This window comes from Euprymna scolopes, chromosome 3 (genome assembly GCF_053919585.1).
Source record: "Euprymna scolopes isolate OS-2025 chromosome 3, ASM5391958v1, whole genome shotgun sequence".
NCBI classification, from domain to species: domain Eukaryota; kingdom Metazoa; phylum Mollusca; class Cephalopoda; order Sepiida; family Sepiolidae; genus Euprymna; species Euprymna scolopes.
Window position 1 is genome coordinate 58,571,574 of NC_136484.1, and position 12,638 is coordinate 58,584,211.

The following is a 12,638-nucleotide window of genomic DNA, read 5'->3' on the forward strand; positions in this document are numbered from 1 at the left end:
GTATTTGGCTAGTAGTAGAGCGATTCTTTCTAAATCCATTTTGGTTCTTCCTGAGCACTTCTCCGATCTTTGGTTGGATACGGTTGAGAAGCATGGCATTGTAGATTTTTGCTGCAATTGGAATGAGTGTTATTCCTCTGTAGTTGCTTGGTATGCTTAGGTCACCCTTCTTAGGGAAGGGAAGTATGCATCCTTCCCTCCATATATTAATAATTTTTTGATTATATACAGAATTGCATGAATTAAGAAGTATGTCATTGAAACCACCTGCCTTCCATACTTCAGGAGGTATGTTATCTAAGCCTGCAGCTTTACGATTCTTGGTCTTCTTTAGTACATTTAGAAGTTCCTCCATTGTAAAATCACTCTTCTCAATATCGAGTTCCTGTACAACAATCGGCTGAATTGGTTGGTCTGTTACTTCTGGTTTGTTTCCGAGTAGCTTTTCAAAATGTGCTTTCCATTTCGAACATGCATTTTCCGGAGTGTTTGCCTTTAACTTAGCTTTGACAAGTCGTTTGCGCCCAGATATCTCATTTACTACTTGCCAAGCCAGATAGGATTGTTTGTTATCTGCTGCATTCTGGATTTGATCTATTTGTTCTTGAACATACTTCTGTTGTTCTGATAGGTACAGCATACTAAGCTCTTGAAATGCCTGCTTCCTTAATTTTGTATTCTGTCGAGTGGGGTATTTATGTTGCTTTTTGATTATGTTTTTTAACTTTTCTCGTTTTAATATTATTTTATCATTTTCCCACGGTACTTTTCGCTTTATCTTGGGCTTCAGAGGTATACACTTCTTTGCTGCTTCTTGGTGCGGTCTTACGAAGTTTTCATAGGTGGTATTAGCAGTTGGTTCCTGCTCTTGTGCTTGTAAAGCATCAAATCTGTTTCGCAGTTCGAAGATGAATCTCTGTTTGATCTGATTGTCATGTGACAACGTTGACCAGTTGTAGGGCTGTCTAGATGATTTTTTTAGTTTTGTTCGCACGTAGGTTAAACTTCAACTTAGAGGTTACAATCCTATGATCAGTAGACACACCATAGAAACTGCTATAAGCTTCAGTTATGACAGCTATTGATCCACTTCTTATTCATAAAAAGATAGTCCAGTTGTGCCTTGTCTCCATTTGGGGATTGATGGGTCCAGAGCTTACCGGGTCTTTTCTGAAAACGGGTATTCATGCATTGTAGGTTGTTTTCAAGGAGAAAAGTTAATAGATACTCTCCATTTCGGTTTGTTCCATCATGTAAAGAGAACTTATGCTTGTTGTCTTCTCGTCCTATATGTGCATTCATGTTACCCCGGATAACCAATAAATTATGTTTGGGGATTGAGCGCACTATTGCTGACAGTTCATCGTAGAAATTCAGGATCTCTTACTTGTCACTGACGTTGGTAGAGCGGTAGCAACAAATAACAGTAGTAGCAGGATTACCACTGAAGGTAGCAAGAATTATCCTTTGTGTTATCTTCTCAGCACTGTTCAATGATTTCAATGCTCGAGGGCTAAGCAGAAGTCCTACTCCCCCAATGGTACTATTTGTCGAATTTTTCCATGCTGACGCTGATACTAGTGTCCAGCTGTTACCAATTTCATGGTACTTTATGTCCATGTCGTTGTGGAAGAGACGGTGCTCTTGAATACACACAATATCGATATCGTGTTCTTTGGATGAAGCAACAAGTTCTGATATTTGAGATGTGGGTTGAAGTGTCCGTACATTAAAGGTGGATATTTTGATGGTATGTCTACATTTTGCTAGCTTAGGTTTTGGTGCTGTAGTAAACTTGTCGATAGCTGTGGTCATTGCCGGCACATCAAGTAGCGACCCTTGGTTACCCATGTTGCGGTCGATGCGGTATGGAATTCTGGTTTGATTGAGTCATATTGAATCTTTCGATAGCTCGGATAATATCACCTGTGTGAGCTACGTCTACAGGCGAATCGCAGTAGTTTCTCAATTAAACTAGTTGAACCTGATTGTTGATCTCTTAATGATTCTTCTGCTCAGCGTCTTTTGTGCCCTGCCATTGACTGATTCTTTAGTTATTCCGCCAAGGCGCATAACTGTCATGCTGCTCCCCATGACGTTACCAAGGCCCATTTACCAGTTCAGGTTTTACCTCAGTCTTCCGTTATGAGTGGTCCTACATGATTACCGTAGACTATATCCTCATTCTGCCACGATTTAGGTCTGATGCGAGTGTTTCTTTCATCAGACGGTATAGCCTGTTGAGGCAATCCTATACTGTTGTAACTTCCGCACGAGCTATGATGTAAGGTTGACATTTGCGGAGATTCAAATACTTTTTATCACCAGGATCGGTATGCTCTTCACAGCATTTTTTTTTTTTTTTTTTTAAGTAATGAAAAAAATAAAAAATAAAATAAAATCCTTTACTCACATGAGATCATTCTGTTTAATTGATATAACACAATTGACGTCCAGCTAAATTTGAAAAATTTTTTTTTTTTTTTTTTTTTTTTTTTTTTTTTTTAGTAAAGGATTTTTTTTTTTTAGTAAAGGATTTTTTTTTTTTTTCATTAATTTGAGAAGACTGCGAGGAGCATGTCGGTCCAATTGATAAAAACTAAAAACAAAACAAAACAAAAAAAAAATTTTCAAATTTAGTTGGACGTCGATTGCGTCTTGTCGGTTGACCAGAATAATCTCATGTGAGTAAAGGTTTTTTTTCATTAATTTGAGAAGACTGCAAGGAGCATATCGGTCCAATTGATAAAAACTAAAAGCAAAAAAAAAAAAAAAATACAGGGCACTAGAAAATAAATTTGCCATCTGCCTTCAATTTAGTAAAATTAGCAAGATTTTATAAATAAGCTTTGGAGATGCGAGGATATAGCAGTTTTACCATCTCAAATGCTGTTGATGCTGAATAACATATACTTAGATTATCCAATCAGAACACTCGTTGCCATGGTGACTAAATAACCATTTATCAGTTGATCCTTCATTATTTCCATTATCCTCTTACTCTCCTCGTCTTAAGCTGCTGCTGCTGCTACTACTATTAATCCACATCCTTCTATATTCCATTAACAAAACTTTTAAATCAACTTTTCAAAGAATTTTTCACCCCCAATGCCAAGTTACAGGCATCTGCAGATGTACCATCATCATTTTTAATAGATAAATTTCACCTGTCTGTTTAAATGTATGCCTGCCTAAAACTTTGGACAGAGGTATCATTTTGAAGCTCGACCTTTCGAACGACAAATACCAAAAAATTGGCTTAAAACATTAATTCCTTCACCCTCAATTGGGAACTTTTCTACAAGGAGTGGTTGTTTTTTTTTTGCTTTTTTTTTCCCCTCGATATTTTCGAAAGTCATCATGTCTTTTTCAAATGACTAGCCTTAATTTAAACCTTTGCCACCACTGGTTTGGCAATGAACACAACAGCGAAGGCGTCACTCTTCTTTTTTTTTTCAAATTCTTTTCCTCCTTTTGCGGTACAGGTTCGAGCCTGCCTACCTGCCTACTACCATTTTTTTTTTTTTTTTTTTTTTTTTTTTTCTCATCACACACCTTCAAATACCCGGGCAATGCCGGGCATCAAGGCTAGTTTTTAATAGAAGAAAGGCAGCATTCTCTTCCCATGTTTCACCTTGCAACAGCCTGCCAGAGGGGGTTGTGATGCTGACTAATTCAGAGTAATCTTGAACAAACATTCAGACTAGATATATTTTCCAATTCTTTTCCATGGCTTGTTGCACTTTAAGATTTTTTGTCAATAAATTTGTTTTATTTCCTTCTTACCACAATTTCTCATCTCCTTCACCTTTCCTTCTATCATTTAATGCATTCAATGTGCCAGAAAGATTGAGTGTTTTTGTATTATGTAGATGCATATACATTGTTTTTACTGTTCTGTAGTAACAGATTGTGGAAGATCTGGTGAATTGTTCAACCCTAATGGTAACTAAAACCTAACCTTAAAAGAATTTTTTTTCATAAGTTTAGTCAAGTGTTCTTGCAAACGAAAAATTGTTTTGCATTTGTCTTTTGCTTGATTCCAAAGAAAATGGTTGACTTATTTGTGTGAGTATTAAAACTTTAATTTTCGAAAAGATCAAATTATATATTTTAAGTGGGTTAGAACAATAGTCCAAAGAGCAGAGTATATTTTAATGTATTAGTAAATTAATACAATTAAAATAAAACCATGCTTGTTGTAATGCAGACATATAATAAGCTTGATAGGCATATATATATATCAACATTTTCAAGCATTCATAAACTACATTTACCATCCAAATGAATGTTTGACGATGATACTTATGACTCTTAGAAGGCGAACCATTAAAAGGTATACATATTTTTGTTAAAAATCTTTATAAATATATCATCTCTTAACCTTACCCTTCAACCCCATTTTATTTTATTTTTAATTTTATTTTCATTTTATCTTACTTTGTTTTTCAACATCAAAAAAGTAACTATTTTCCTTTTTATATTTTAAATATTTTCCAGATACATCTGCCTTACCTAAAAATGCTAGTTTTATTTTTGGTGTCTTTAAAAAAAAGAAACACCCAATATTTTTGCTGATGAAGAGACTTTGTTTCAAAAAAACTATATGATAAAATTATTGTCCAAGACTTATTGTCTATCTCAATAAAAACATTGTTTCCGAAATGATCATACAATTTTTTTTTTTTTTTTTTTTTTTTTTTTACACAGTGATCACCACTTATCAAGGCCCGGAAGCCACTCAGGGATAAGGGTTATTGCAAGTACATCACGTTAGTGAGGAGATTTTATGAAGTGTTTAATTAGGGGGGCGGTTCATTAGGAATTTGTTAACATTAGACTTGAAGACATCCAAGTTGTAGTCCGGAGGGAAGCAGGCAGACGGAACAGAGTTCCACAGGCGTGCAGTTCTAAGAAAGAAGCTTTGCTCATGAAATCCGCGTTTTGATTTAGGCACAGATATAGAGTGGGGGAAATTTTTCACAGTGGATTCAGCTAGACGGGTGTTTCTCGTGAAAGTTTGGCGAGGGGGGACCAGGGATTGGAGCTCAGACGAGCACATGCCATGAAAATAACGATAAAACAAGGACAGGCTCGCAACGTCTCTTCTGTGGGAGAGGGGTTGCAGGGTAGAGAAAAGGGCATCCCCCACTAAACCACAAAGTCTATTTTGTACTCTGTCAAGGCATGATAGGCTGTTTTTGGAAGCTCCTGCCCAGATATGGCAACAGTATTCCATCCTTGGCCGTACTTGGCTTTTATATAGATAGAGAATTGCATCAGTAGTGAGATATCTTCTGGAGCGGTAGAAGGATCCCACCATCTTTCCTGCGACCTTGGCAACAGACTTATTGATTTGTTTGTTCTTCCTTATGAAACCGATTTTTAATTATAAATTATCCATCATCTTACTATATATATATTATTATTATTATGTATAGTGGAATGACGTTTTTTTTTTTTCATATTCTAGATAAATATTTATGACAGGAATTAATCTAGTGTTGCACTTAGAGTGCAAGTTTATCATCATTAGGGTAAATGACCTTGCATAACATTGACCTTGTATCCTTAGGGTAAATGACCTTGCATAACATTTTTTTAATACATAAAATTGATTTTTTTTTTTTTTTTTTTTTTTTTTTACCCTTTCTCTGAGAAATGTACTATAATCAAAAAGCATTTAATTTTCTTTAAACGAAGCGTTAATTTGTTTATGCAGCTTTTAATTTTTAGTCAAATAAAGTGTTTGAAAAGAAAAATGTTTTTCATGCTATGAAATTTGTTTACTTCAGATAAAATTCAATGCTAATAAAATGAAACTTAAATATGCTAATTAGTAGGCAAGTTATCAAGTGAAATAGTTGTAAATATAGCCATCTGAATGTTCATGGTGTTGTGATTATATGTTCAAAATTTCATTATAATATCTTAAAAAGATCTGAAGATATAGCTCTTTTACGATGGATTAGTTTGTATATTGTGCAAATTTCCTACCATTTTCAGTCACAAGCTTATATCCATTTGAATAGAAGTGACTTGAGGAAAAATGTCCAGTGAATTATGCTTTTATTTTTTTTTTTTTTTTTACTTTGAATGATCATAACTCCAGTTCTAATGGACCGATTTTAAGATATTTCTTTGTTTTTATGCTCTTTTCAATAATACTTGATTTGAGTTTATTCGACGTAAAGAAGAAAGAAACTGTTGTGATATTACTATTTCATGTCATGATATTTCTTTTTTTTTTTTTTCAGATAAAATTCAATGCTGATAAACGTGATAATTTGAAGTATGGTGAGAAATTTCCACACACCCCTTTTTCACCTTCTCTCAGTCATTTTGGAGGACGTCCATTGGATGGTTTTGTTGCTGTTACTTCAACTGGGCTGGTAGGAACTTTTTATTTTTCATGAACATTTCAGAACGACAAAAGTGTTATATTTCATTTTTATATATATATATATATAATTTTTTTTTTAATATTAATTACTGGGGATACATTCTACCCCATCGTGGTTAAATACCTGAAGAAGGCCAGAGGATGAGTTGGTCAAAACATAGTGAAACAACAACAACTATGAAGATGAGGATAATATCCCACAAATAATTAAATATATAAACAAGTATTGTTTAGTGAGAGTGACCATTTCCAATCGATTACGTTTATATCTTCATCTTGGTTATGATGGCAGGTCATTCTGAGCCTCCAATAGCAGCATCACTGAAAATATACGGTTGTAGTCAGCTAACATACTTATTTTATTTCTGGTGTATTTACTACCAGAAGTGGTGACAAGGCAAATCAGTTCCTTCACTTTTCTTGTTCTTCAGTATTTCTATTGTGAAACGATTTATTGAAATAAAATATAAGAAAAATGGCATTATTGAAAAGTATACAACAAAAATTAAAATTATTCAGATAAAAATAAAACGATTAGTCTTTATTTGAACTTTTAATAAAACGTGTTTTCAATAATTCAAGAAAAAAAAATAGTGCAAAAAGTGTTTTCAATAATTAAAATAAAAATAAATAAAACTAATTTCAATAATTTTTGTATTAAAATAAGCATAAAAAACTTTTCAGTGCTTATGCACTTATTTTACCTTGCTATTTTTAAAATTGCATTTTCTAGTTAAATTTGAGTTTTACAATATCGTTTTCTTTTTTATTAAATTGTTAGGTGGAGGTAGTTACAAAAACTCTCTCCCTTTTCCCATGTTAAGAATGGCTTTCTAAATAATATTATTTTAGCACAGTAACATAAGTACCAACTTTTCAATGATTATTAAATAATAAAAAACAATAAAAAAAAAAAAAATACATGCACAGGGGAGATATAGGCATGAGAACAAAAAACCAAAGGAACTAATTTGCCTTATTACTGCTTCCAGTAGCAGACACACTGGAAGTTAGAAAGTATGTTTGCTGACTATTACCAAATACACTCTTTTAAAAACTATATACATGATTCTTTGATGTTGTTTTTATATTCTTCAATATAAAAATATAAACAATTTTGTTATCTGTTTTTGAAAATAAAATTTATATGTGCATTTCAATTAATTTTATTTGTATACATAAAATACCCCCAATACTAATGATTACTACAATACTATCTCATTGATTACTGTACACGCAATAACCCTTATCCCTGAGTGGCCTTCGAGCCTTGATAAGTGATGACCCGTATGTAAAAAAAATATATATATATATATATATATATATATATATATATATATATATATATAAAATGTTGGATCTTTATGAAAATGCTCCCTTCTACTTACAAAATAAACAGTTTATTGCTTCGTATTTTAAGCAGTCTACATTGTAAAACTAGTGTTACAACACTTAATGCTCTCTTTTTTCGTGATGAAAGAATTGTTGCTTCCTTTAACAAGTGTTTAATTTTTCAGTGCTTATTAAGATAGCTGACAGATCGATTTTTTAAAATATGTTGCTTTAAGCAAAAACAACAGCACTTAATTGTCATTGAAAATAGTAAAATATCTATAAAAGTGAAATTTTAAACTACTCTGTCAATTTTCAGTCTACAGACTTGAGATTTGGGAAAATCTTTTTAATCTGTTTTTAGCCAGAAATTTGGCTATCAAAGTTCAACGATTTGACTTTTGAAAACTCTACCAAACTCCTCCGCCAATTTTGGGTCTAAACACTTGAAATTTTAGATATAGATTACTTGGACATGGATCTAACTTTTTAATTTGATTTGAGCTCAGAACAATAAAATAATTGGGGTCAAAGTTTAAAAAAATTTGACCTCTGCAGTCTCTACCAAATTACTCAGCCAATTTTTGGTCTAAACATTTGAAATTTTACAAAGTGTATTCAGACATAGGGCAAGGTTTTTAATCAGTTTTTGGTCAAAAATTTGGCTGCAAAGGGGTCAAAGTTCAAAATATTTGACCTTTGCGGTCTCTAGCAAACTATTCAGTGAATTTTGTGTCTAAACATTTGAAATTTTACATAAAGGGTATTCAGACATGCAGCAAGCTTTTTAATCAGTTTTTGGGCAAAAATTTGGCTGCCAGAAGGTCAAAGTTGAAAGAGTTGATCTTTGCAGACTCTACCGAACTCCTCCGTCAATAGTGCTACACTTGAAATTTTAGATGTAGGTTACCTGGACATGAGTCAAACTTTTTAATATATATATATATATTGTATACATATGCACATAGTTATGAACAGTACATAGGGCCCGAGCAAAGCCGAGCTGAACTGCTAGTATTAAAAAATTATGAAAATTCATCAAGTAGAAAATTATTTATAGTTAAAGTAATTTTTACAGAAAATTGGGGGGGGGGGAGAACTATATTTTTTTGTAGGTGTAAATACTTTGAAGATTATGAATACAGGGGACATACTCATCTCTCATTTCGCCACTGCAATGGCTGACATTTTGTTTTAGCCGATAGTGATCGACTTTTTTTTTACTAAAAACATAATAGGTTGAACATTATAATAGGTTTAGCATTATAATGCTCTACTTGATGAATTTTCATAATTTTTGGATATATTACTGTTTTCGATACAAGTAAGAAGCCCCAATTTTTCTTTACGTCATTGGTATAATTCAAATTTATAATTATAATTTTGTCTTACATTTAAACATAAATCATTGCAATATTCTTTGGATTTTTTTCTTAATTTTATGGATGTAAATTTATTTTTTTTCAATTCCTTAAATTATTTAAATTTAAAATAAACACTAAATTTACTATCGGATATGTGAGCATATGTTTGTTCGTATTTTATAATAGATTTTAACGACAACAGGAATTGTCTTTGCCTGTTTGTTTTTTTTTTATTTTGCTTTATAAAAATTTTCTTTATATTACCTATGTATTCTCTCAATTTCTTTCCAAAATATTTTAAAATTCTTTAATATAGCCATAAATTAAAGGATTAATTATCTAATCTGAATAATCATTCATACTATATCTTTGCTATAAGCTTGGTTTTTTTTTTTTATATAAATCTTATACAATGACACAATATATTTTGTTTAAATTAGTGCTAAAACGATTAATCAGAATCAGAAAAATTGAAATTTTGGAGGTTATTGGTATTGAAAGTGAAAATATTCGTGTCAGTTTTCCAATGCAAAAAACGATTCTTTTGATAGTTTTTTATTTGTTTTTGTTTTAAACTTATTTTTCCCTTGTGTGGTACTAATTATAAAGTGATAAATATTTATTGATTTTAAACTATCAGTAAAATTAGATCATCTCCCACACAATTTTATTTTTATGTTTGCAAAAATATATGCAAATATTATTTTTGTTAAATTTTTTTTTTTAAATTTTTGTACCGTAATTTGAAAAAAAAAAATAAAACAACTATATAGCTAAATATTTGGAAAATTTTAAAAATCTGAATTCAGAATTTAAAACAGAATCGATGATTGTATCGAAATCGGGTAAAAAAAAAAAAAAATATTGGAATTGCCCCATCACTTCATTTAAACATTTGTTTCTTGGTGAGCCCCTATTTGAATACATCTTTTTTCTTTTAGGTTTCGGTTGGCTTGATTCAGAGAAACGAACCTCATATCAAGTCGAGCATCGAGAGTCTTTCTCCTGCTCATTTGCGTGCTTGCCTTGCTGACATTGCTTATACAGCGAATGGAGACCTGATGATCGCCACTAGTGATGGTCTGCCTTCATCTGCCATCCAGTGTTTCCTTGTGTCTTTGTCCATGGAGCAGACCAGCTGCGTCATCTCAAGTCGTGCCAGTGCTAGTCTGTACGTCAAGTGCCACACAGAAACCACTGGTGGGGTCGGTAGTGTGGGACGCAATTCCAGCGGCCCAGCCTCAAGTGGCGCAGACCACCAGAATCTGTGTGTCACCCACCTCCAGTTCGTGAACAAGGACTATAGTGACACACTGGTAATCTGTGTCGGAGCGCAAAACTATAGCTGGATTGACTTTTGGCAGCTGGTTGAACAAACCCATTCATTGCACCGAATGTTTCATACAAACAGCAAACCGAACACAGTTTATAAAACGCCCAAGTGGATGCATAAGGCCACAATTACGCATCATGCTATGGTGACGGCTATTGCTGGACCCAAGCTTCCCACAATGCCATGTGTTATGGAAACAAGTGGCTTCACGCCATATATTGCTGTGGCTTATAGAGATGGTACCATTAAAATGATTCATCGATATAGTTTTCAGGTAAGTTATAAAGATTTTTTGTTTTATTCTAATGCTATGTGTTGAGAAAGGTATTAACCCTCCCCCCTCTTCAAACTATGAAGAAAAATAATAAAGTGCTCAATTCTCTACAGTGAATCATTTACAAGGGTAGTCATAAAACAAGCTTCTTTCTTGTGGTTCATTTTATCATTGATGTTATTTTAGCATTTAAAAAATATATACTAAAATGGTTAGTATGCTATAAGAGAAATGGAAACTCAGCCTAATTCTTCCTGAATAAATGTAATAAGATTACCTCGGGTGATCAAAAAAAAAAGGATAATAAATAAGAATTATAACCTAGATGATAACGATGTACAATGTGCCTTAAATAAGTTTCTAGACTATTTTTTGTATGGGTACTTTTATTGATAGTACACACATGAAACTTTAGTCCCTTTTGAAGTAATCTCTACTAGCTGCAATGCACTTGTACTGTTCGAACAACTTCTGGAAGGCCCTATGGAAGTCCTTTTGTGTGAGCGTGTCAATGACCATCGTCACAACCTCTTTCCTTTCATTTCCTCAATTTTCTCATAATGACAGCCTCTAAGGTTTTCCTTGAGCTTAGGGAATAACCAAAAGTTACAGGGAACAAGTTCTGGACTGTAGAGATGGTGAGGAATTGTCTTGATGCCCATCTTAGTCAAATAGTCTGATCTCTGGGCACCCTTTGGGACAAACTTTGTGAAAATCTTCCGCATCTTCAATTCCTCATGAATAATTGTGTGTACAGTTCCCACTCTGATATAAACTGTTCAACTATTGTCTCTATAGACACAGGATGGTCCTTATCCATGTAATTCTTTGTTTAGCCAATCAAATCTGGTGTTCTGATTTCCTTACTCTTCCCACACCTCTCATCATCCCTCACAGACACCCTACCTTCCTTGAATCTCTTATGCCACTTTAAAATTGATGCTCAATTCATACAAGATGGTCCAAAAGCAGTCTGAAGCATTGTTTCTCTGGCATTTTTTCCAAGTTTAAAATCGTATTTTAATTGCATATTGTTCTTTTAAAGTGTCCTTTCATCCAGATTGCATTTTTTGAAATTCACCAGCTGTGACAATCCTGCTTTAGTAGGGTGTATTCAAATTCCTGTTGTAGCTGTTCATTTGAACCTGAAATCATAAAAATTCGTCAGTCATCTCATAAGATGAATAGCAATAACATACTGAATTTTCAAGACCTATGACAATTTTAAATGCCTGAACAAAAAGTCTGAAAACTTATTGAAAGCACCTCGTAGATCAGTTGTGTGTGGGGAGATGCCTTGTTTGAAATGTCACTGTGATTGTTTTGATAATTGCAAGGTTGAGAACAGAATATAAAGTATGAGTATTTTATTGTTTGTATTTTGAGGAATATGAATAAAACAATAGTCAGGATTATGTTACCGATCAATAGGAGGGGGCGGGCAGCGTGAGATCAAAGTGATTGGACATTCCACTTTTTTTGCTCTCTGCAGTTGGGGCTAGGAAATCGACTATTTTTTAAAGTGGGGTGTCCCAGGAGAATGTCAGCATTCTACTACAATAAAGTGTAAGCAAATATTTTTTGTTTTGATTCTTCATTTTTTTGTTGCAACACTCTTCACATTTTGAAACCAGTAAAAAAAAAAAAACTGAGCATAATGTGACACAAATATAAATAGTTAGATTTGGATATTTTTTTATTATTTATCCTAAAACTGCAATGAAACCAAATTTCTTAGCCCATTTTTTTTGTTTTAAGTTAACTTTACTTTTAGATATCGCATAGTCGTAAAATTTGATAAGACAGGGGAGCATTAGAAATGAATGTTGAATTATGATACTTGACTTTTGCATTATAAACTTTAATTCAAGCCATTATATAAAAATAATTTGATGAAATCAACAAGTTCTCTACAGTGCAAACACTGAACAA

At 33.0% G+C, this 12,638-nt stretch overlaps 1 protein-coding gene across 1 annotated transcript in view; it reads left to right on the top strand.

Moving 5' to 3' along the window:
* Window positions 1–12,638, top strand: part of LOC145255789 (mediator of RNA polymerase II transcription subunit 16-like) — a 47,804-nt gene that overhangs the window by 20,313 nt on the left and 14,853 nt on the right. The window contains exons 4-5 of the mRNA XM_080114470.1: window positions 6,258–6,392; window positions 10,041–10,706. Of these exons, the coding sequence (XP_079970596.1) occupies window positions 6,258–6,392; window positions 10,041–10,706 (801 nt within the window). The remainder of the gene's footprint in view (window positions 1–6,257; window positions 6,393–10,040; window positions 10,707–12,638) is intronic.